The 27,310-nt window shown below is 35.7% G+C and overlaps 1 protein-coding gene across 2 annotated transcripts in view; it reads left to right on the top strand.

The window, feature by feature from the left end:
- Positions 1 to 200: 200 nt before the first annotated feature.
- Positions 201 to 27,310, top strand: part of LOC125662941 (receptor-type tyrosine-protein phosphatase epsilon-like) — a 118,460-nt gene continuing 91,350 nt past the window's right edge. For both annotated transcript variants that reach the window (XM_056147215.1, XM_056147216.1), the window contains exons 1-16: positions 201 to 266; positions 7,120 to 7,329; positions 12,576 to 12,839; positions 14,483 to 14,563; positions 14,802 to 15,188; positions 15,425 to 15,748; positions 16,008 to 16,142; positions 16,928 to 17,042; positions 17,301 to 17,350; positions 19,466 to 19,668; positions 20,215 to 20,302; positions 20,391 to 20,464; positions 20,818 to 20,854; positions 24,421 to 24,518; positions 25,333 to 25,461; positions 25,583 to 25,728. In XM_056147215.1, the coding sequence (XP_056003190.1) occupies positions 209 to 266; positions 7,120 to 7,329; positions 12,576 to 12,839; positions 14,483 to 14,563; positions 14,802 to 15,188; positions 15,425 to 15,748; positions 16,008 to 16,142; positions 16,928 to 17,042; positions 17,301 to 17,350; positions 19,466 to 19,668; positions 20,215 to 20,302; positions 20,391 to 20,464; positions 20,818 to 20,854; positions 24,421 to 24,518; positions 25,333 to 25,461; positions 25,583 to 25,728 (2,399 nt within the window). In that variant the 5' untranslated portion in view covers positions 201 to 208. The remainder of the gene's footprint in view (positions 267 to 7,119; positions 7,330 to 12,575; positions 12,840 to 14,482; positions 14,564 to 14,801; positions 15,189 to 15,424; positions 15,749 to 16,007; positions 16,143 to 16,927; positions 17,043 to 17,300; positions 17,351 to 19,465; positions 19,669 to 20,214; positions 20,303 to 20,390; positions 20,465 to 20,817; positions 20,855 to 24,420; positions 24,519 to 25,332; positions 25,462 to 25,582; positions 25,729 to 27,310) is intronic.

Genomic DNA, 27,310 nt, shown 5'->3' with positions numbered 1-27,310 from the left:
CATTTAAAGAAACAATGCATAAAGTAACTACCCCCTTAGCAGTTAAACCGTTAGCGTTATGTCAAGTTTTCTATTTTTGTGCAGCTTTATTGATATATGGTTAAATCTTATTCGTAGATATTCTTGAGTGTTTATCTATGTCGGTATATTTCCTTTTCGCTTTATCCTATTTCTCGCTATGTTCCTGTTTGACTTCTGAATTTCAGCAATGGCGTTCACCCAGTGGATGTGTATTCTACTACTGAGTGAACTGGGTCAGTGCTATGGTACGTATAAATAGGTTTACATTTACCTTAAATGCTTGCTTTTTTTTCACATAAAACAAAACAAAAATAGACAGAAAATAGATCGTCATATTTGATTACTTGTGATGCTTTATATAACATCATGCATTGTATTGTATTCATGAACTGAAACATGTTTTAGGCAATGATGATATCAAGTGAATCATTCGTTAGTTATCAACATTCAAAGTATCTATGGTTTTGGTCAAAATTTTATTGACCTATTAACGTGAATTGTATGTTTACGTTTAAGCTCTCTAGGCAAGCCAAATGAAAACACTATTCAGTTCAATTCAATTCTAATACTGAACATATTTTGTTCTAACATCATTTAACTCAGCTTTGCTATTTAAGTATGATGAAAACCCGATATCTTCACTATGTTACGATTGATTGCGTAGAGCGATGGGTGGGTGGGTGGGTGTAAAATGTCATGTTCACGGAATTTACATGTTGGATGGATCCAACAGGTGTCTTATGAAGAAGATCTTCATGTATATTTTCATATCGATATTACACTAGTTACATGTATGCTGTGTATTGATCAATTCAACAATCTTTAATTATTTTGCGGATTTTCATGTTATTATTACCCCACAAGTACATGTAAACACATTGAAAACAATGACAGCCAGGCTTCGGACAGCGGTGTTGCTCTATCAGATACATATTGCCACACCTATACAACTTTGGCCGGTGAGTAAATCCAAGAACATATTTCTATCCGACGTTTCACGCTTTGATTTTGTGTCACACCAGTTGAGTTGTAATTGTTGTGTATACTTTGCGTTTTGTTATAGGGCACTGTATTTTGAGGGTGTGGTAGGGGGTAATAGGGGAGTTGTTCCTAAAGTCACAGTACATGTAGTAAGAAATGAATACCACATGGACATTTAAGAATAATTATCTTTTTTTTTTTTTTTTTTTTTTTTTTTTTTACATAAGGCTAACAAAAACATACACATGATCTCATCATCAGATATAATATGCCACGTTTATTATCAATGTTAATATTTTCCAATCCGGAATTAATTTATTACAGTAATATATTATAGATCTATGAGTACATGTATTTCAAAATACCTAATTATCAATAACTCATTAACATTTATCAACTGAAGCCTGCATGCTTTTAATCTCGCTTGGAATACCCACAAAAGCCTCAGCCCATGCACACATCCCTGCCTGGAACAACCCAGACTCGCCAACACTACACTTAAAAGCATCTTCGCCCCAATACTGATCATCTACAACAATTTAAAGAACTGGCCATCCAATGGATGCCAGACTGTGGTTCGTGTAACCTGTATGTCTCACTGTTCTACACTACCGTTCTGATTATTTATACTACACCGAGATGGGAGGCATGCTACATGTGGACCCATCACGTCAGCTGTAGCTCCGGACCGTGTCGCGACCACACCACCTGTCTCAATATCAGAGATCCGTCACATGGCACAGCCTGTTCACCGCCATAACCGCCTACCATACTAACACCCCATCCTTCAACCATGGGGAGAGGATCGATATCCATAGTACAGTCTCAACAGTTATGTCAAGATCGAAATCCAGAGAATACTCAGAGTTACCTCGAAAAGTCACCTCGCTATGATGACCGACACTATCCCTGGTGTTCTACAGTCAGCCATCCTGGTGAATAATACCTGCCTCAGTGCCATACGACCAACCACACGACTTTTAACCTGGGACTGGTTGCACTCCGGTGGGTACCGACACCGTGACTCGACCCATAAATCACTCCGAGTCCTTTAAACAGCTAGACATGTTGACCACCAACCTCCGCTGCCTACCAATGACAGACACCTACTCTGCTTTACTTGCGTCTAAACCACACATCTAGCCATCCTACACTGAATCCCAGTAAGGGTTTACGGAACACTTGTTCGACCTGTTCATGAACTTTACAGTTTAGGTAGAGGCCTTCCTGTATTTAGTTTTTCTTAAACATGTGCGGTTCTAGAGAAGAAGATGTTGAAAAATTGGTCAATTTTGGGTGATTCTGCACCGCCCTTAGGACCCAGGATTGCTGGAATCCTGAAATTTACAGTTTATGTCCCCCCTGTTCCAAAGATACTTCATGCCAAATTTGAAAAGAATTGGAATGATAGTTATCAAGAAGTTAACAGTTTCTATTGTTCACACATTTAATAACTGTCCAATTTTGGCCCCACCCTGATACCAAAAAAAAAACAACACTACCTCTAGGATTACAAATTCACAAATTTGGTAAAGGACAACATGTTCTTCCTAATTATTCCTTTAATTTCAATTTAGTATCAATAGCACTAAAGAAAATGTCATTTAAGTGTTTTACACATAAACATTATATAGTAAGTTTGCCCCGCCATTGGGTCAGAACCCCTTCCCTGGGGATCATAAAATTTATAGTGTTGGTAAAAGTTTTCTTGCTAATCATTACTATATACTCACTTTTTCTGCTAGATACCCAAGAATAAAGCAGATTTTTTGAAGAAATACATTAATTTTACAGTTTTTACCCAAAAATTAAGGCCCCTTATGGCGGGGGTCATGAAATTTACAATTTCCGGTACCCTTCAACTACAGACGGTACATACCAAATTTGGTCAAGACTGGCTTAGTAGTTTCTTGGGAGAAGTTGTTAATGGACTACGCATAACTCACGGCGGACGACGACGGACACATCTCAATATCAATAGGTCACCTAACCCAGGTGACCAACAAAGTTCCACTTTTGCATGATATTGAAGTTTCTGTTTCATCCGAAATATTTTCTATTTTTACACTCCTATACGTGTTTTTCAGCTTCATAATTTATTTTCAATTAGTTGGGACCTGGAACTAGTTCAAATGTTGTAATTTATCCATTTGGTCGCTATATTTTTCCAAATACAGAACCAATTCTTAAAAAAAGTGAAATTAATTTACTTCAAATTTTGTATAAAAATTCAGTATTTTCGCCAATAATTTAGAATTTGATCTCTAACCCCTACTGAAGACAAGACCATGGAAATTATGTAAAATTTTAGATCAGTGTTGTTAGAAGAAATTATTATGTATCTATTTTATGTGACGATTGCTTTGTGTTACTTATATTGTGGTGACACCAATAGACAAATGAAGTTTAATTGATTAAATCTTGAATCAATTTTAAGTGCATGAAGGTAATATTTAGAACACTGTAGCTAGTAACAAGCATTGCGACCCTGCCTTTTCTTTTCAATTTCCTAATTCCCCTTCAATGTAGAAATCAACATTACACTTCAAAAAAAAAGAAAAAAAGAATAAAGAAACGGACATTACTCCGAATCGCAGGTGCGTACCTCTATAAGGGTGAAAACCCAAATCCACTAAAGCGTGTCTACCAGTTTTATAGAAAACGAAAGTAGCTTTCTACATGCAATTAATGTCACGTTATACACTAGATGAACATCCGCGCAAGTGCGGGAAGAAATCACACTACATATAAATAATAATGCATCGCACTGGCAGAGGGTGTGTCAATCCCTTTACTCCCTCTTATTGTGAAATCACACTACATATAAATAATAATGCATCGCACTGGCAGAGGGTGTGTCAATCCCTTTACTCCCTCTTATTGTTTTATTTTGCTATTTCAGGGTAATTTATAGAAACGAAAGTCGGGTTTTTAATTAATTTCACGATACCTACAAACCAAGTAAGATCATATGATAGCTTACCTACCTCATGCATGAAACAATATCAATGGTGCAAACAGTAACGTTGGTACAAGCGTTCCGGAGTTTATTGGCAAAAGAGGAAGATACGATTGTGTACATAAAAAAGTTCAAAAAGTCTTAAGTTTGATGCACAGGTGCTTGTGGACAAAACTTCCGGTACCCCTTCTTGTATTTTTAAATGTTCAATTTCTTAGGTATTTCTACGGACGCCTATTTAGGACCTATCAAAAACTATTTTTGAATTTGAAAAAATGAATTCCAGAATTCGTTATTACAGATTTAATTTGTTATTTCAAACTTTTCAATTCGCTATAAAGGATTAAATTTGTTATAACACATTTGTTGAATTTGTTATAACAAATTTGTTATAACAAATTTCAAAATTTATATTAACGAATTAAATTTGAAAACACGAATTTAAGAAATGGTTATATCAAATTCGATATAACGATTTATAGAATTGTTAATATCAAATTAGTAAATAATTCGTGATAAAGAATTGCAGAATTATGAAGAATATGATAAATAATTTGAAATTATAGATTTTTCAATTCATTGAATCAGATTTTCATTCATTAAAACAAATTAATACAATTTGTTAAAATGAGTAGTTGGTAAAATGTAGTCGGATGAACATGTCGCAAGATTAGGCACCTGATCCCACCTCTGGTATATTTACGGGTCCGTGTTTGCCCAACTCTTAATTTTGTATTCTTTATAGGAGCTATGAAATTGATGACTGTTCGTTATCTTCACCTTTTCATCAATACAAGTTTTTTAAACTTTGTTGTAACGAATTATGCAATTTGATTAAACGAATTTCGGAATTCGTTATTTCAAATTGAATTCGTTATATCAAATTTTGAAATCCGTTATTGCGAAGTTTAAATTCGTTATAAAGAATTTAATCCGTTAAAACGAATTTTAATGTGTGAAATAACGAATTAAAATCGAAATAACGAATTCTGAAATTCGTTATTTCAAATTAGAAATATATTTTTGATAGGTCCTAAATGGGCTTCTGTGTATTTCGGACGTATTTTTGATAAAATATGTGTCACAATTTGTGATAATGGCATGGAAATAATCCCTCGCTGCAAACCGTTCTTTGAAGAAAGATCAAGAGTATGTGGAAATAAGTTTATTATCGTGCTCACTAATATAGCAAGTAACATCTACACTCATACACACGCATGCACACAACAACACGCACACACACACAAAACAAAAATATAACAAAACAAAAAAATATATGAATTTACAGACGATTACACGTGTACCCGACTAAAGCTAAATGTTACGTTATGTTGGCTTATGTAAGAAAACCAGCAGACTTGTCTTTCGAATTCGAAATATGTTACACAGGATGGCGAAAGAAAATACGTTGATTAAAGAGTTACCACATTTTACACAACAGTCGTTGGCTGTCTTCAGACACGTGGTGACACTTTGTCCATCACTCGCTCAACGTTTCTGTAGCCGTGAACGTATTTCCTGTATTTCTATAGGTCGTTCTCTAACGCTGTTCAAATATCTCAGAACGCCATGTTATACATGTTGCGAGCACCTGTTCGAGCCATACAATAACACACACAGCTGGTCACCTATAATTACACAGTAACAGTCGGGGTTTTTACAAATACATTATATACTGAAAACTTGCATATGTCGGGTATATTGTGTAATACAAATAAACTGGTTACATAACTTTAAATAGAGTAACACAATTTCCTAACGTAAACAAAAATAAACAGTTCACACTCATCGCTGTCGAAATGCTCAAAATTGTGTTCTTACTTTCCACACAGGAACATCATTCGAACACCCGTACAAAATGTACATACAACGCAGGCCCAGTAAACCACACAGGTAAAACTCTCGACCACACAGGTCTATCATTTTCACACATTGGGCGGACACACCTTCCCACTTCCACGGCCTGGTCAGAACTAACACGTAAGCATTTACAAACCGGTCTGACAGCCGTGACCAACTATCCGTAACGACTATATGATGAGAACAAACTATGGAACGCCATAACAAGCATAATAAAACAAACTCAAATTGTGACAATATGTAACTTCAGAGTTTATCTATTTCATTGGAATACACAAATCTCGCATAGAAACCGTTTTTAAAAATATCACCGATCATAATATATGAACAAGGTGTGCAACTCAGCCAGCGACATGTTCAAAAAAGCACACCTCACTGAGAAATCCTATCGAAAAAACAACAATAATGCACATACCAACTAAAAAGAACGGTTATTCTAAATCTACTGATGATTCGTGGATTAAAAGGATCGCTATTTGGTGCGCAATAATTATTTCACATCGCTCAATTTCATTGTTTTAACCTCGCCACTTCTCATTCCTGACTATAACGAACGGAAGTTGTGATGCTGGAATATTTCTGTCGCAGCCAACTATTTTAACAAGAAAACCCGAGACGAGGTCTTCTGAAGACCATTGACTATACGAAAAGGGAAGAGAATACCGATCATAGTATGTGGAAAGACTTTAAAGACATGTACACTTACACATTGCTGGAACCATACTACTTTTAATATATCCAAATATATTATTATTGTAAATTCTTAACCCTATACGATATGATTTGGATCATACTGGTGTTGACACAATGTATATTTAGAGGTACTTGTTTTCAGCACCCCTCCTCCTCCCGGAATACCCTACATGAGTTGACTTAATTGGCATTTTATATCATAGCCATGTGTTTAAACAAATGTTTTACTGTACATAGATTATGATGTCCCTATTCACAAAATCAGTTTGCTTCATGCACTAATGACGGGTTTAATATTGAACAGGTAAGAAATGCATGCTGATATTGTACACCTTCACTTTAGATGCCAATATTGATGAATTATCGTCTATTTTGGAGTATTTTAAGTGAAAAGAAATATGATTTAAGAACTAAATACTTTAGCTATATAATAAAAGGGTTATTGAACTTATGTTGGTGAATATTGGCACTCGTGGCTGTTAAAATGCACTCGCAAGCTCGTGTGCATTTTTACAGCCAACTCGTGCCAATATTCACAAATATAAGTTCAATAACCCTATAGTATTCACTGAATATAATACTGAATCATTTGACTATCTTTTCAGTAAACCTAAGCAGAAAAAAAGGAACAGTAGCTTCTCAAAGCTCCACACGCAATCGGGTATTAAAAGCGAGTAAAGCCATTGACGGAAATAAAGTCCAGACATACGGAGAGTGTTCACATACAGCTCTCGGACACAACATATCTTGGTTCCAAGTGGACCTTGGTAGCGATTACAGTTTGAAATCTGTGAAAATATACTACAGAAATGATAGTAAGGCGGTCTCCATAGATCACTGTGATACATATGTATACAGTACTTTACATGTACAATTCTCTTTTTCAACTTCTCTATTTCAATCATCTCGTATGTTGTTATATGTTAAATCAATACAACAATGTAATTAAGAATTGATTAGAGTAGATCTATACTCGGCTTACGTCATGATCAAATATATATGTGGAACTACACTTTCATTTTCCGAAATGTGGTATTTTAACTATATCGGTTTGATTTTTACATTGCGATATGAATATCCGATATCGATTCCTCAAAGGACGTCATTAATAGCTGCGGTCAAATTTAAAGATTCTTTATGAAAGGGGAGGGGGGGGGGGGTTAAAGAAAAATCAAATGTGTTGGAGAACAAACAACATTCTATCGGATTAGGGGATGCCAATTGCATTGTACATGTCCATAAGGTATCAGAAAGTTGCGGGGACGGATGGGAAAGGGGCAAGAATTATGGAGCGCCAAATTAACATAAACTCAAATAATTGAAGACAAATCATTATTGCTCTCATCAAATGAATTAATGCGCAATTCAATTCAATTATTTCTCTCATCAATTGAATTAATACGCGAATCAATTAAATTAATGACAGCAATAATTGATTTAATGCGCGCATTAATTCAATTATTGCTCTCTTCAATTAAAATGATGAGAGCATCAATTTCGTAGAAATTTTGCTCTCAAAAAGTAATTTAGAGCTTGGTATAAATAATTTGATGATCTCTTTAATTCAACTGAAAATATATCTAATTATTTACAATGCTTTTGATTAAGGAATTAATGCGCGCATCAATTCTTTTAAAGAGAGCAGCAATTAAAATAAAGAGATCATTCATTCAATTGTGGATATGTGGAATTGAAGATATCTTTAATAATATACTCGCTTTCTTTAAAAGAATGAGTTCTCTCTTCAAATGAATTAAAGATATCTTTAATTCAATTAAAGCGAGCAATAATTGAATTAATGCGCCCATGAAATCAATTATTGCTCTCATCAAATGAATTAATGCGCGCATCAATTCAATTATTGCCGTCATCAATTGATTTAATGCACGCATTACATCAATTATTGCTCTCTTCTTGGAATTGTAGCGCGCATCAATTCAGTTGTTGATATCATTAATTCATTTGAAGAAATCATTAATTCAATTAAAGCGTGCATCAATTCAGCTGAAGAATTATTTTTATCATCAATTCAATTAATGCCCGTAATAATTCAGAATTGAAGATATCATTAATTATTTGAGGAGATCTTTAATTGAATTGTTGCACGCATCAAATGAATTGATGATATCTTCAATTATTTGAGTTTATGTTAATTTGGCGCTCCACAGCATCATGATGATATATTTTCTTTTTGCTATGACTGATGACAGTATGAAATAAAACAAATTTGATTTGATTAGATATGTACACACTGTATAACCATTATCATCGGTGTCCAAGTATCCGAGGTTAAAAGAACACAAACCCTGCTTCTTCTTGTCGAAAGAACGCTAATGAAATTTCAAATGAATAGGATGATTAATATATGTTTAACACCCCCTTCTAGAAACTGGAAAGAAAGTAAAAAAGGTATGTGTGACAATAATAATGAAAAGCGCAACATAATCGATGTTGTGTTTGTTATAATGATTTTAACACAACTCGCTGTGTCTCAATACCTTTAATTTATAGTGTTCATATCTGTACATCATAATAAGTTCCGAAATAATTGTTAATGACCTACAATCATACTCTTCAAAAGCTTGGTCAATCTTTCATACCATTCTTTAAGACACAGATAATTGCTAACTGAAAAATACTACGCAACTTTTGATTCGGAATTAACATAAACAAATACATGGTAAGCTTGTGTAAATTCCGTTGCTCCAGTGACTACAGATATCGTAGTTGTATTCGATGCTCCAATGTTACAGGCATTAGAACGACTGCAAATAATCTGTTACATTCACAGTTGCTAATGCACTGCCTTATATGACAATATTCATTCAACTGACATTCAATTTCTTGTAGCATGAAGCTGGTCACGTGACCAGTCTTTTCCTGGGTATGAATACAATCACTGCTTCAATAGTCAGGTACTTTCACTTGACTTCTTGCTTATGCAATGCATGCAGTGGGGACTTTAGGGGCCTTCACCCTTATTGCCATCAATTAAAAATAGAAATACTGTTGAGTAAAATTCCAGACTGGTACCCAAAATGGCTGAGTATTTTGTCATATATTTGACTTTCACATGTACCTTCGGAAACCTTTGATCCGTCACTCTAATGACATCATAGACACAAACGTATCAGGATATTTATGCAAAACTTATTTTGTAACAGACAAGAATCCATCAATTTATAAAACAGAAATATTAAACATACCATTAAATGGTTTCACTTTAAACAGTTTTATATACTTCATGTGGGGGTCCTGGTTAGAATAGGTCCTCAGTACTCCTTGCTTGTAATAAGAGGCGACTACATAGGGCGGTTCTTCGGATGAGACCGCAAAAACCGGGTCCCGTGTAACAGCACCTGTGACACGATAAAGATCCCTTCCTGCTCAATGGCCATAAACGCCGAGCATAGGCCTAAATTGTATACATCATATACCATCTGCAAATATTCGTAAACGGCAACTTCTGCAACATGGCGAATTCATAAAAAAAACTTTGATACATTGGAAACGAAAAACATTAACTCCTTTAAAAAAGAAAGATAACTAATTCACAGTGTCAGACAAAATAACTTTTGTAGATGTAAAGAAAAATAAATCTTGGGAAAACTTAGCATAAAAAGAAAAATATATGCAAGAACATTACAGTCCTCATTTTCAACTATATCAACATAACGAGTAATGACATGTCTAGTTGGACTATATATCTACATCACCAGTAATGGCATGTCCAGTTGAACTATAGTTGAAAGAAGATTAAGAACAAGAACACGTAGGTGGATTAAGTATAAGATGGTCTATATCTAGGTACTGCAACGTTTGTTAATGATTGAAAAGTTTTGATGCAATAGCAGAATTATATGTGTAGGAAATACTGAGTGTAGACTTGAACTTGAAATAAGTTGGAACACACGACTGAACTCTATTATGACGAAGAATTTTGCTCATGTTGTTTGTGTGAGCTTAAGGAACTGGCGTTACGATTTGGAAGGAATATCACCCGTGGTGCTTTAAAAAGCCTGTGATTGGTGACATCCATAATCATAGAGTTCAGTCTATATTCAGGTGTTGAAAAATTCAAGTACAGACTTGCCGTGGCTTCTTGAAATAACGTGTGTAAAAATCTCAGTGGAAGAGAGTAAAGTTTTTGGCACACTGATTTTGACTGCAGATATCTCCGTTTACCTGATCAAGATATAGGGCTCACGGCGGGTGTGACCGGTGGACATGTGATGCTTACTCCTCCTAGACACCTGGTCCCACCTTTGGTGTGACCAGGGTCTATGTCTCTCCAACTATCTATTTTGTATTGCGTATAGGAGTTATGAGATCGATCACTGTTCATTACTTTCGCCTTTCATTGCATAGAGGAAGGGCGTTTTAAATGCTTGTATGAATTGTATGAACGTTATCTTTAATTCAAATGAGTTTAAAACAACTTTTGAATAATGACGTGCATTATTTAAGGTATATTAATGATATCATATAAAGTAAATAAAACTTGATAATTAGGAAGTCACTTGGAGCTCCAAATTAAATCTTCCTTGTGTAACATAATTGATCACACGTGTATATATTGTAATTTCTCATGTACAACAATATGTGGTCATTGCTTTTTACCTTCAAGGAGAAGGCATTGCCTGCTGACTAATTCTTATTATGTTATGCATAATACAATGCTGTTTAGAAATAATTTTTAAAAACCATATACGATCTCTCTCCGTACTGAAAATTAGATAATGATTTTACGAATGCAAGTGTAGTAATCAGCCATGCCGAATAGTTGACCAAAGACAAAATGAACGGTCGTTCAAAATTTCAAAATTTGAAAACCAGTATTGCGAATGTGTTTATAATAGTAGTTTTGTCCAGGGCGAGAATTTAAAAGCAACATTATAAATTCTTCTCTTCAAACGCAATAATTGAAAACATAATGCACTATATGAATGACAAACGGAAAAACTGCTATATTGTAAACATTGGCCTGGTTTGTTGAACATTGTCAAGTAGTATACAACCTAATGTCGGTATAATGTTTGACTTTAAAGGCGCAAAATTCCCAGAACAGTCAGGGACCATTCGATATCTGACATATTGCAGAGTTTACAACGTATTACTTACTTTCAAGATATGTATCATCACAAAACATGTTCAACCAAAATAAAAACTTTTTTGTGTTTATACATGTGTTTGTACATATCAGTAACTGTTGATAGATTATTACAAAAAGTCGTAACAGTTACGTCTATAATCACGAAGAAAGAAAGACTATCGAATATATCAGATGAGTATCGTAATTAAAAATCCATCAATTTCTAGGGAGGGGGAGGGGGGCTTCGTTGAATGAGATGTATAAGTAATATAATTCCAAACCTTCATAGAAAGATAAATATGTACCTAGTCAAAGGTATTATAATTATAACTAACATTGAACACCTATACAACCTTATGTTAATCATATTGTAAACCAATCGCAAATTGTCGTCTTGCTGGAGGGGCCCGAAAATTTGCCATCGGTTGTGTGATGTTGTTCTGGGTACTTCGTTCTGAAATTTCCATAAGGCTGATTAAACACTAGAATCACGGATTGAAGAAACGAGCAGGCATAATTTATTTATTCAACGATCATCAAAACTTAATTCTTCTGTAACTTCAGTATCAAGCATCAATAAACAGCAGAATTACTTCATATTGTATTATATTAAGTTATCATTTTAAAAATACATAGCTTAGATCCACCACTTTACTCTCAATTTGCTATTTAAGGGTAGTTTATTGAAAATGAAAGTAGGTTTTTATTTAATTTAACGATTTGTACTGATCAAGATTCTATTATAGCTTACGGACTTCACCTCATGTATGAATCAATAATAAAAGTAGAAGCAGTGACGTTTTTGGAGTTGTAGCAAAATGTGTTAATTTATAAGATGTCACACCTATACTCCTATATTTTACATAAAACACTTGTATGCTGGTACACAGGAAAGTTTTAGACATCATCAACTAATGACTTTGTTTGTTAATGATGGCTGTGGGATACAAATCATTTTCTCATGTACAGCTGATTGGCCTCCATACCGATTTCGCCAGTTCTACTTAGATGTATCGAACAGATCGGCGGACTCCACTACAACCTTAACGTCACAGAGAAAACGTTGTTACGAGGACAACACAACCGCCCCGGCCACGCCTCCATCCGTGATTGACATTCCTTGTAAAGAAACAGCGAGATACGTCATCCTGGAGACCACGTACGATGCTACCGAAGATGAAAATCTGACGAAGACTGGGCCAGTGCTGGAGATATGCGAGATAGACGTTTACGGTAAACGTGTGATGGTCATTAGCCTCATTAATATATAGAGAGTCAATATATCGACTTCAGAAAAACAATCATACAGCATGGGGCACGATCTTTGTCTTCTGAAGTCGATATATCGAATTAATAAAGCTAGCTACGTGTAATCCATATTCTCGGGTTTTTAAATATTATATTCAACGAAAAAAGTCTACAACATTTATACAAGATACTTAATGGTCAAGCTTTGCATACAATTCATTAACTTTAAATATACCCAAATTAAATTTATGCTTAAGATTGATTTCTTATATCAAGTGTATAGCATTAAACGCTGAACTATTAATATGATAATACATAAATCTTATCGGTCCGTATAACCCTATACAATGACACTTCATGATGTACGTGTTTCAACTCTTATGGTGTGAGTAAGTATGGGGCGGACAGGTAAAATGGTTTTAGTAGATATGTGAACAGAACTATCATTCTCTCTCTCAGGCACCCTTTCTTTCTACCCAGTCACATGAAATACAATGGACACAAGTATCCAAGATCCGACACCTGGCTACATATGTTATTTATTATTTTCCTGCTTCATGTGTATGATTACCTTAAATCATATTTGAGTATCTAGGCTGGTTCCAAGTGCTCATCAGTTCGAATAGTTAGTTTACGGTCATAATTCAGATGTTTTGTTTTTTGGGGAACTGGAAATGGGTTTTCATCCATGGATGCTAGTGGTGTTTGGTGTTCCTTGAATATTATGGTTTTTAGACCCTCACCCCAAAAAACGAAAATCAGATCTGAAACTGCTAATATAGCAGAGCGTTCAATAGAGAAGACACATTAGGGATGAAAAAGGGGTGGAGTAGTTTAAACAATTCTACTAGCAACAAGCTCATGCTTAATTTACCGCGTCCTGAACGAAAATGAAAAAAAAAACGACCCGATACTTACAGAAGATATTTTGCCTTGGAGGTTTTCCGAACTATTCCACGACAAAATACAACGTGTGCAAGAACTGTGATATTGCAGTTTTAACGGTGCATTTTGGATCCGACCTTTAATTTCACCATGAACAAGCTACCTTGTTATCTTTTATACTTAGAGGTCGTCACAGAGAATCTCGGTCCTGTATCGAACACCCTCGTTCGTTATCTAGAGAACGATGGAAGAAAATTTAAATATAATTACTGTTAAACACCTTCATGATATGCCTAAATAAAGATAAATTAAAATACCTAAAAATGAGCACATATGAATATAATAAATCAATAACTATTTCTGTGATATAACTGCTATCTAAACCTATTGATGTATCTGAGGTGAATGGAATGGAAGTGATTTCAAAGAAAGCACAACACAGCTACATTGCAATGCCACGATGTCGATCAGTATGCTATTGTTAAGAAATAAATGTTATACCAATGGAAAGGTTAAAAAAGTTCCAAAACATTTACTTATATCAATAACCAGATCCATTTGCTACATGTGACCATAAATATTGCAAGCAAAGACAATTCCAATCTAATTGTTATGAAACAATTATCCAATACTCATTCTATTCAAGCTCATAAGAAAAAAGAAGGATAGTGATCACATTTATAAATTTGCAGTTATATAGCTAAACGGTGATATAATGAATCCTATTTGATTACACTTTTAAGGTTGCGGTGTAGGGAAGTATGGGAATTCATGCGCACCATGTCAGGGTTGTTCAGTATGTGACATTATTAGTGGGGCGTGTCGTAAGTATCTGAAATTTACCTTATTTTGTATTTTAAGAATACACTTTTGAACCCCTGTGACTTCTCAGATCAGACAGACAAACAATCGCAGGAAAGTTTATAATTATCATATTTGTCAACTACGCCCTTCTGGGAAAACAATTATTCAACATGGTCAATTAAATAAAACATGACTTTGGTAATTCATAATTTAATACGATTGCACACAGATTTTACATGTCGTTAATGTTTTTGACAGCTTGTGATACCTGTGTAAATACTACCTGCACTCGATCTAATGGATACTGCACCGAGGGCTGTATCACGGGATACTGGGGTAACACGTGTAAATCACAGTGTAACCAACACTGCATAGGAAACACGTGTGAACAAGGAAACGGAACTTGTACCACGGGCTGTGCTGACTTTTATTATGGATACACATGTGAACACCAGTGTGACTCCCGGTGTAGTCCCCGGACTTGTGACAGGGTCACTGGAGCGTGTAGTGACTGTAATGCTGGGTATCACGGTCTATTCTGTAACAGAGCATGCAGTCCTTACTGTAAGTCAGGAACATGTGATCAACACAACGGACATTGCATTGGGGGATGTAAAACAAACTGGACAGGGAATATCTGTGACAGTAAGTTAACTCAGTTATTTCTAATTGTGTATCTGTAAACAGTTATGAGAAGATCCTCGTAGAATGTACTGACGGAATAAAATATACAAAACGTACATAATGATTGATGTAGGGTTGTTTAAAGGGGGGGGGGATAACATAAAAAAGAATAGATAGCACATAATAGTATATCCATTCACTTATGCTTAATGCTTATCTAAAACTTTAAAATAGCACACTTTTCAACTCAACTACAGAATGTGACGCATTACACTTCGGACCTAATTGTTCTGAAGATTGCAGTATATACTGTAAGGGACGGGCGTGTAATAACACCACTGGCTCCTGTACTGATGGATGTGATACTGGATACTACAAAGACACGTGTAATGTAACGTGTAACCCAGACTGTAAAAACGGATGCAACAGAACTTCCGGGAATTGTGATAATGGCTGTATCGATGGAAAGTTTGGTGTGGCGTGTTACAATAGTTGTGGTCCTGGTTGTAGATCGAAGAAATGTGAACGAACAACAGGGAATTGCACTTGTAAAACGGGATGGCAGGGAGAACGATGTATGGGTAAGAACATACGTATTTACCCTATGTATTTGTTTTATGTTGTTTTACGTTTATTCGAGGATTTTATCTCGTAGAGAGGCGTCGTTTTCTCTTGAAAAAGTGCCACAAATTTTGGAAAAGATCAAGTGAATGTAAATATTATATGTTAAATGGGAAACAAAAAAGACATAACGGTGTGTATTAATTAATTCTCAGTGACATCTCAAACGTCGGTATAATTTACAGTCATGTTTAGATTTTAATGCCTACCTTCTTTCAGAATGTGATCCAAAATTTTACGGCGCGTCATGTGAGGAGTGTAGTCCTCATTGCTATAACGGGACGTGTTACGTGAACAATGGGTCCTGTATCGGTGGGTGTACTAGAAACTATACGGGTGACAGATGTGATCAAGGTAATGCAATAATACATGACTAAATGTTCAACATTTCTGTGGATGTAATCATAAGATAAGGTATCGCATGCTGATGTATAGCAAAAACACAATGTTATACATTTAAAATAAAACTATGTGTAATGAGATGTAAAATAACGATTTAAAAAATATAATATAACACAAAGTACACCTCCCTATATTTATTTCTTTAAACTTTTTTTTAAAATGAAGAGTATTATACAGGCAATACAAGAATATCGATGGAAAGGTGAATATAACAGACAGTGATCAATATCATAATTCCCACAAAGCATATAAGATTAAGAGTTGGCCAGATACATACCTCTGGGTACACCAGCGGTGGGCTCAGGTGCCAAAGAGGAGTAAGCATCCCTTGTGACCAGCAGTCAGCCCTATATTTTGATCACGTAACGGGAGTTATTCGTAGCCAAAATCAGTGTATCAAGAACGACCTAATAATCAGTACAAATCAAGTCAGACAGCATGTGATCTAATGATAGGTTGCATTGGCAAACGAGATCGTTATAACGACCATAGAATTTGCGAAATGCTGATTTTAAAACGAGAATGTCCAATTGAAGATCACAGCAAGATATTGTTTTCTTCTGTAGACGAATAAATTCTGATGTAAATCCGTTAAGGCAAAAGCAGATCATGGACAATACAAACAAAACGTAAAATCAACCTTGCTACTTGCATGAACTTGTACCTTTTCTGTAGATTTCACTTCACGCATTAATCGAGGGTAGAGCGACATTGACTACTTTTCCATTATCATTTAGCCCCGTTTAAAAGGAGCTCTGAGTCACCAGAAGTCCCTGTGGCGATCATTGGTGCCGGAGTGGTGGGAGGTTTAGTCGTTCTCATAGCCGTGATTATGGCAGTCGCCATGTGCAGGTTTGATGTCACGAATAAATCTACTTAAAAGACGTTTAAGAATGTGTGACATACATGTACATCCTAGATGCACATGTATGTATTTTATTTTAGCAGATCGGAGGGCAGGATGCACTCTTTATTTGATGGGGAAACAAACTTTTTATTAAGTGTTAATCTCTTCTTTTCAATTTATCAATATCTATCTAACAGCATCCTTATTTATATCCAATCGTCGTGATTATGTGTACACGTAATCATTATTCATTATATCTTTAGACGACGGAAGAATTCAAACTCGTCAACGCCATCCTTAACCAACAAAACAGGTAGGAATATTGATTTATTTTACGCCCCGTCGAGAATGTTTCACTCATATTGAGACGACACCAGCTATAAGTTTACTACCACGGATTTAGACCTAAGCTTAGCGCTCAGGGCCGTAGCAGTGAGGGTTCTTTATTGCGCCAACGCTTGCCGCGACATGTACGATACCTCCGTTTTAAGGTCATGTATGCGAAAGACCTGTGATTATCACTTCTAAATACCGAGCGTTTAGCGACGGAGCAATCACTACCTATTTCAACGTCTTACATGTAGCTCTGGCGCGATAGGTAGGAAGAACTTGGAGTTCAATTTTGTGATTTTAACAATCTGTATATTAGAAAAACACACGATGGTATTAACTGTGACACCTTACGCCGTTGTGCTTCATGAATCGCTATAGTATACCGGTATGGAGCATCGCAGTTATTTCAAAACTTTAATCTATTATTATATTTTTACTTTCATTTTCGGGGCCACCGTGGCCGAGTGGTTAGAGCATTGCGCTCAAAATCACACGGCCTCTCACCTCTGTCGGCGCGGGTTTGAATCCCGCTCGCGCCGGTAAGTGAGAAAGTTTCCCAGTTTACTTTCGGAAGGTTGGTGGTCTCTTCCCAGGTACATTGTATCTGGGTTCTATCTTCCACCAATAAAAACTGGGCGCCACCATATAACTGAAAAATTGTTGAGTGTGGCAGAAAACATCAAAACAAACAAATTTTCATTGGAATTTCCATCGGTTAATCAACCAATAAAATGTAGTCTTTGTTGTCTCATCGTGTGATGAAGGTAGCTAGCAATGCTGAAAAATATCACAACCCGCGTGTGTTTGTTACTTTCATCACATGATCGATGAAACAAAGAAAGGTATTTTGTTGTGTATACCTTTATGCAGTGTTTTACATGTACAATATAAACGAGGTTTAAGCGCTAAAATAGTATATGGTTGACCCATTCTCTACGGAACAAGCAATTCATTCTTTGACCTTGATGACGCCGCATAGTTGGTAATGATTACGCAGACTGGTGGCCCTAAATAACCGGATCACACTAGTTTACAACAAACATACATCCATTGTCGCAGACAAAAGCAATGCCAATTTCAATAGGAATATAAGAAGAAAAGTTCAGTGAATGTAAACGTATAGACGTAAGATCTATTCCTGAATTTTTCATAACTGCAACAAGCTCAGTGGTAGTGTTCACTTCATAACCGGGAAGTCGTGAGTTATAGTCCCGCTCATGCCATAGCCATGTCAGACCTAAGACTTTAGAATAAGTAGTGACTGCCCCTTCACATTGCTTGGCATTTAGAAGTGAGAGTCACGGGTCTTTCGGATTTGACCTCAAAACGGAGGTCTTGGGTCGCAAAAGGCGTTGGAACGATAATGAGCTCTCACTGCTACGGCTCTGAGCGCTAAGTATGGGTCTAAATTTGTGGCACTTCACCTACAACTAGAGATGGGTCAATATGAGTGAAAATATCTTGACGGGACGCAAAAAAAAAATAAAAATAAAAAATAACAGCTGCAACGCGTTCATGAGAAAATGACTATCATTACAATTTGTAAAGAACATTGTAATCGTAAATATTCTGCTATATAGCTAATGGAATTCTCGATCATCAAATTCCTGATTCAGTTCAAAATTATAATTAACAAAGCAAAACACTTTTCATGCACAATCTAAATAAAAAAAACTTAATTCTTTGTCAATACGTTTAAATGCCACTATATACATTTGTTGCCAAGATATACTACAATACCTGTCACAGGTATCGAAAATCATTGGTTAAATATTTATAGATACAGTGGTAGTGTTACCCAACCATGAAGCGTGGACTTGGGGTGTACCAAGTGAATTGGTATGCGCAAAATTATTTTGTTCGGGGTGTGAAACATAAACTAAATACATTTTGAAACAGCGTGAATGGGTGTAGATGTACGCCTACTAAATCATCAGTTATACCTCTATATCATTTGAATATAATCAAATGTCAGCATTTCAAATTCTCCCTATCTGGTCAAATAAACACGCTTCAATGATTTCTGATATAGATAAACATATGAATGTATAATTCATCAAAAAGAAGTTTTATTCATTTTTTGTCTGTGTTTCAGTTAAAAACAAACTGAACACCAACAACACCTCCGTGTCTATTCCAATTGAGGACCCGGAAGAGGAACCTCATAGTGAAAACCCGGAAGAAGCCGTGTACTATAATAATTTGTCAGTGGCCAAGGACATTGTTGTAAAAGATCTTCTAAATACCATTCGCCAAAAGGCAGCAAACGAAAGTGCCGGTTTTATGAAAGAATTTAAGGTACTGTAAGAGTACAGTGATTTTTCTACAAACAATTTAAGTTTTCCCCTCTTGAAAACTTATTATTCTGAATATCGAACCCCCCCCCCCCCCTCCCAATTTGCATCGTTTATGTTTAATTGAAATGTTCGTGTATGGTTTACTTTCAAGTGCGTTTCTCAATTTAAAAAAAAAACTTTGATATGAACATTTGGAGAAAATTAGATGAAGAGAATGTACAACATGTAGAACTGACTGTGTTATTTTCATAACAAATGTATAGAGTAAACAGTGTTAGAATTATTTACAATTCTTTGCAATTTACACATTAAGGTCAATTACAAGTAGAAAAATCACTGGAATGAATGAGAACGCAGACTTTAAAAACAGCTCTAATATACGCACTGACAGTAGATAGTATTTTTTACACAGTGCTTAAACTTTCTCAAGAATTAGTGTACTTTGAATTCTTGCACATGCAAGACACCCTATCGGTGATACTGATAATGTCTATGTTACAAGATTGAATATTCTTTACTCATAACGTAATGGGTCTTTCTCTTGTAGTTGATTCCATATGGAGAAAGATTTCCCTGCGATACGGCGAAACTGGAAGAAAACAAACCCAAAAACAGATTCAAAACAATATCCCCATGTAATATAAAAATTATCTAACTTACACCCTCTTTAGGCTAGGCGATTTGTTGAATTGTACTACTTTAGATGCATTTTTATTTCTGTAGATGATCATTCGAGAGTCGAACTGGAAACTGGTGCCGGATTCGAATCAGATTATATAAATGCAAATTACATTGAGGTATGTTCAAGTAAGAGAGACATCCCTTGGGGATCCGGGTTAAAACAGTCGCTGGGAGCGACCGAATGGAACGGTTTTTCGGATGAGACCGCAAAAACCGAGGTCCCATGTCACAGCAGGTGTGGCACGATAAAGACCCCTCCCTGCTTAATGGCCGTAAGTGCCGAGCATATGCCTTATATAATTTTACAATCCTCAGACAATGCTGATGTCTCTATATGAGTTAAACATATTTGAAAGGGAAATTAAACACAATCAATCAATCAAATGAGAGAGAGAGAGAGAGAGAGAGAGAGAGAGAGAGAATAAAAACAGATACCTTGATTAATGCAATTGATATGTTTTTTTTTTAGGACATGGATGGTGCGCGCCATTATATTGCTTGTCAAGGTGAGAATCGCATTCCTGTAAAAAGGTTCTGCGAACTTAATTATCAATGTTTACCCTTACATGATTTTAGGCCGCCTGAATCACTCAGATGACCTACTGCAATTGGTATACGTCCGTCGTCATCCGTAGTGCATTAACTTTGGAATTTTTTTTTTGTATCTACCATTTCAAATCTTATCAAATCTAGTATGAAGCATTAAGGGGACAATGGGGACATAAAATGTAAACTTGAGGATTCTTGGAGCCCCAATGCCACAAATTTAGTATTACCAAATTTAATACATTTCTCTAAAACCACACCTGTATAAGAAAAACTAAAAGTATAGTCATGTAGACCAGAAAGGTCTTGAGCACAATTGTAAAGTTCATGACCCCACAGGTGAAGATTTTAGTTCTCGGATAAGACCAATTTAGGCTAAATTATCAAATGTGTTAATAATTTAACTTTTGGAACTCGATAACTTCATAAGAAGCATCTTTGGGACAATAGAGACAACACTTGCCAGGACTCCTGCACCCCCTGCGTCTTAGGAACATAAGATGTTTAAGGTTTGTCTCCTTTATCTCAAAGATGCTTCATACCAAATTTAAAAAGAATTGGAAAGATAATTGTTTGACAGTTTTTGTGATAGTTCTTTGCTAAAAGTGTAAATTCCGTGGTACCAAGGGTAGGGGATTTTGTTCCAATGTGAGGACAAGACGTGAATGTTTTTTGTTGGCACAACGAGTTTGCCATAAAATAATCAGTAGAACTGTACCTGTACTTTTGCAAACAAGCACTTTGGACAAGACATAGATAAACTGCTAGAAAATAGTTCTACCGAAGCTATGCACTGTTGCATATAGGCCTACGGCATATGCTTTCCGTTCTGCTCTCAAATCCAATACACACTCGAAACAACCTTGTAACAACATATATGCAGAACTTGTGTTCACAGTTTACACCAACTGATAGTTTTAAAAAAAAAATTAAAGATAAAATATAATTGAACTTTCAATTATAAATAATAAAATATGATAATTCCCAACTTTGAATTGAATTATAATGCTTTCATTTTTTAAAGGAACGCGTACGTAACAACAACAGCACGCCGCACTCCCACTTCCTAAGTAAAACGTGTAGATTTAAAATAAAATAATGATTAATAAAATTGCTTGAATAAAATAATTTAAAGGTATTGTGGTTTTCACTATAAATTTGATCATTCTTATTGATACGTAATCGTAGCATAATATATGCCTATCTAACTTCTCCAAAAATAAATTTAATAATAATTCCACTGTTTATTTTAGAAAAGCAACAACGCTTTGTACAGTTGTTTAAAGAAATGTGATTACCAAATATTGTTTTGACAGCGACCCCATGTAAACATCATTTACTCTCAAATGCAGATTTCATACAGTGTACTCGCTTTCCTCGCTACATTTGGGTCGCTATTTGTATGCACAGGTGGCTAAAAGATATAAGAATCGGGAAATTTGTCAATATCGAAATAAATGTTATTCATGGTAAATAAATTAGGCCCCTAAAACCCGAGTTTTTAAAAATATCTAACACTACTTTTACAACAAGTTGACCGATGAAGGTCGCATATGACGTCACTGTACCACGTGATTACCTATTTAATTACAGTAACTAGGCTTATCTGAATCGGGGCTTCGATTTAAATCCGTATTGTTTGCTAATTATCGCAATACTTCAGCGAACGAACTATTACAATTAATGTCTATAAGCATAAGGAAGACAAAATGAATATAATTCTGTATGCTTTGGAAAAACGAGATGTGTCCTTTAAAGATGCATATTTAGGAAAAGCAAAATACGACCAAACGGTCAAATGACTCCGTTGATCTTTGACCTTGATCAGAAAACTCATACCACTTTAGAACCGGGATTGATAGAGACATGGAATAATAAAAGGATGGTGTTGCTTAGTACATGTATCAATGTCGAGTGTCTCCAGTGACATTGACCTCTTATCACGATAACATGTAAATAAACATTTCATTTTTTCAAAGATTGACAGTCATGGTCTACACCTGATTATAGTGTCTCTCTTTGGTATGTACTTTTTGCAAGGGAGTTATTAATGTGAGGAAAAACAGTAGTATTTAGAAAAGACTCACTTTCATACGACCATTACTTTGTTTGGGAGATTTTGTAATTGTAGGTAAGGCCACACCAATTTGTAAAATAGTTCTTCGGATTTTCAGACAAAAAAAGTGAGGCGAGAGGGCGAAATTATTTTACAAATATTATTTTCAATTTTGGAGATAAAAATTATGAGGCGAGCGAATACAAGAAATATAAATATTTTTAATTGAATTAAGTGTGATTTTAAAAAGCGGGCGCCTAACAATAAAGATCTAAAATCATCAGATATCATTTGTTTACCACATAAACTTAATATTTTTCAACTTTGTTGATATAGTTTACAATAAATAAGAAGTATTTCAGGTTTCAAAGACTTATTTTCTTTATACCTAATACATGTACTTTGCAACATTAACTGATAAGGTCTTTTTCAAGAATTTTATTTAAGTTTCATTTCTACAAACGTTCGATTCAGAGATATGCATATTGCTAGGGACACGTCCAGTTTTGCCATTCATTGCAAATGCAATATCCATTGCATCGCTTTGAGCATTTTCTTGAATTTTGATAGGACATCACCAAACCTTTTGTGAATTTGTCGTTAACTGTCGGTCCGGTTTAAAATAGTCATCAATCAGTACCCCTTGCTTGTTGTAAGAGGCGAATAAATGGGGCGGTCCTTCAGATAGTACTGCAGAAACTGAGATCCTTGTCACAGCAGGTGTGGCACGATAAAGATCCCTCAGTGCCATAAGCGCTGAGCATAGGCCTAAATTTTGCAGCCCGTCACCGGCAATGGTAACGTCTTTCATGTGAGTGAAATATTCTCAAGAGAGACTTCAGTCAATATATAGGCTAATCAAACAATCAAGCATACGCTGTCAATGTTCTCTAAATAGTGGCATCGAATAGCGCTTCAAAAGTTTCATCGGCTTCCAATTCGATTCCAGCATAACGAGCAACTTCCAATCCAGTGTTATGAACTATCGTACATATTAAGATAGATATCATGAATAACTTAACCGTATTACACTGTTATGAAATTTCTCGAGAGCCCACGCTTCTGTCATTTCTCAGCATATACATGAAGGTTATTTGTGCGCTTGTTGTAAAAACTAAAAAAAAAATATTTACGGATATTTTTGAACACGCGGGCGGATATTATTTTTTTGATAATATTATAATTTGGATTTGTTACAAATAGAAGAGGCGAATCCGACGAACTAGATTACAAATTGGCATGGCCTTAAATAATCATATATTGTATAAAGTAGCTTAGGTGTACGGAAAGGGAATATCATTATAAATTTCATTGTCGTTGGGGCTAATGACACTCTTAAATAATATCCAGGTGATAGATTAGGCCAGTGGGCTTCTTGTTATTACTTATTTTGTGTTATGCATATAATACACGATGTCACACGTTAGAATGATCAGCACCCGTAATCAAATAGTATGCTATTTTATGTAGGTCCAATACCGGCCACTTTGGTAGACCATTGGCGGATGATATGGCAGGAAGGCGTTCAATATATTGTCATGTTGACCAACCTCATAGAGGGACCCAAGGTCTGTAGACAAGGTCCTCACGATGTTATGGGTCAGACTAAACCAAAGACCAGCAGAATTTAACCATACAGGATTCAAAGATTTAACGATTTATTTGTCATTATTTTACAGACAAATATATATAGGAATGATTTTTTTTCCTTCACGGAACGGTACCCAATGCTTGTTAATCACCAACATGAATTCACACACAAGAATAAGTCATCAAAATCGTTAAATGCAATGCCCAATTCACAGACGTAATCTCCAAATGCAATGTTTTGGACTGTTTTGGACTCCTAATATGTACAGTCTATTTATGCTAAAACAAATGTTCGGGGCATTCCTTTCCAGGTAAGTGTACAGTGCAGATAAACAGGCATTAGAAATATTTCTATATATTGAACTCGGACAAACATCGTTCTAAAAATAGAACGGCTATATTGTTGTGTAGGTCACATATATTAATCAAGTACAACGATGAATCTACCAATCAAATCCCCACATCCTTAAACATTTACTTCTTACCAATATATAATGTTAAGCATGACCTCCAATCTTCAGTCAACCATAATATAAATGAGCGTTTCCGGTTATAGAATATCACACATATAGAAAAATAGAGAGGAGGATTTCGGCAAATAATTTATTGTGAGGTGAAGTGCTTATAATTTATAACAGTAACTTGGGTGATAGTCTATGCTTCTCGAAACTGGGAGTTGCTACCCTTTAAGCGTACATCGAATAGATCGGAGAAATTATATTTACTCTTACTTTCTTATTGCATATATTAAATTAGTTACACGATTTACATTTGGTTTTTTCATATATAAAGGTGAAGTGTCATCAGTACTGGCCAAGTGACGGACATGAATTAGACGTAAATCCATTTTCCATCACGTTGCTGGAAGAGAAAGTGTATGCCTGTTATGTTGTCCGCAAAATGACTGTTCACATGAAGAGAGTATGTATGAAATTAAGAAACCAAAAACGCTTAATTTTAGTTTTATCATTTATTTCCTAACAATATCTATTATGTGCGACTTTTACCACACGAATGTAACTTAAATCAATCACTCATGCAGGTATCAGGTTCAAGGACGGTCGTACAATTCCACTACACAAGATGGCCTGATCACGGGACTCCAAATCCTCTGAACTTGTTAGTCTTCCTCAGATACTTCCGGCACAAAATCAATACGCCTCAACATCCCATTCTTGTACATTGCAGGTAAATGACCAATGCTTTTAGAGTGTATTTGACATAACATGTGTATATGTATCGTTATGATAAATTAATTTACATAGTCTTTAACATTAGGGTAATTCTAATCTTTCGATTCAATACCCGAAAAGACAAAGACGCATCGTACAGTTTCATATTCATTTTCAGACATGAAACATATTTAATAATTGATTGACAAATAGCACAAAAATGATGTAAACACTGGAGTAATAATCAAAGTATCACTAACACTAATAATAATTACAGTCATTAATAGTTTGAAGTCATCCAAGTTTAATATCTAGTGTACCCACCACGAGAACCAATGGCTGCTGACAATGCCTTCCTATAGACGCAATTAAGTCTCGAAAAACTGTGTAGGGATGTTGTTCCACTCTAACTGCAGGACTTGAGCCAGTCGTTGCAGAGTATGTGGCTGTCTTTGGTGGATAAGCCTTTCTAGCTCGTCCCATACATGCATAAGGTCCAAATCTGGTGCTTTGAATGGCCAATGATGAACCCGGGTATTTTGTCGTTACAGAACACCAGGTGTTAAACAATGATGAACCCGGGTATTTTGTCGTTACAGAACACCGGGTGTTAAACAATGATGAACCCGGGTATTGTGTCGTTACAGAACACCAGGTGTTAAACGAGCAGTGTGTGATCTGGCGTTCTCATTTTGAAATAGTGATACGGAAAGCTGGATTATTGGAACCACGTGTGGCTGTATGTCTTCACCAGCATACAATTGAACCGTCAAAGTACCCTGTATGTGAATTAATGGTCCGGATCATATAGGATATCACTGTCCATATCATAACGCTACTTCCACCAAATCGGTCAGCCTCCGAGATGCAATTTAGTGCAATACGTTTATGTTGGCGCCTATTCATTCTGAGTCTTCCATCAGGTATCTGCAGTAAAACTTGAGATTCATCGTAGAGCCTAACTTTTCACCAGCTTTGCCACCGCCATACTCTATGCGTCCGAGTCCATCAAAGTCGGTTCCGGTGATGCCGTTATCTGTTCTTCATGCCCTAATACCAGCATCCTATAGTCGATTACAAACAGTCTGATCGGACATTCTGCGAGTTCCAGGAATCACGTGACGCTGTTGTGAATTGCTGATGAAGATGACGCAATCGGATGAAGCGATCCAGTGCTTCTAATGTCACGTGTGGTCTACCTGCTCTATGACGATCATTTAATGAACCATGCTATTTGATATCTGCTCCAACGGCAATATATAGTGTTTTTGAGCAACATTGAAATCTTTTGCAGCTTCAAATGGTGACACACCTGTTTCCAGTCGTCCAATTGCGCAGTTGCGTTGAGCATTTTTCAGATGCGGGATTTCTTTAAAACAAAAGCGGTTACATTTAAAACCAATGCAATCAAATATCGAGAAACCGTGCATTTGATAGACTACTGGTCACTGAATCATAAGCATTAGGGACTTACAACAAACCAGAGTTAAAGAGACCGATTCTTGACCGAAATGTATGAACATTTTTTTTTTTAGAAAAAAATCCTCGAAAAATTACTTCTATGACATGCGTTTCTTTCTTTCTCCCTTTCTGAATCA

This window comes from Ostrea edulis, chromosome 8, assembly GCF_947568905.1.
Source record: "Ostrea edulis chromosome 8, xbOstEdul1.1, whole genome shotgun sequence".
In the NCBI taxonomy this organism is placed as follows: domain Eukaryota; kingdom Metazoa; phylum Mollusca; class Bivalvia; order Ostreida; family Ostreidae; genus Ostrea; species Ostrea edulis.
The sequence above is the reverse complement of the archived record's forward strand: the minus strand, read 5'-3'. Positions and strand labels throughout refer to the sequence as shown.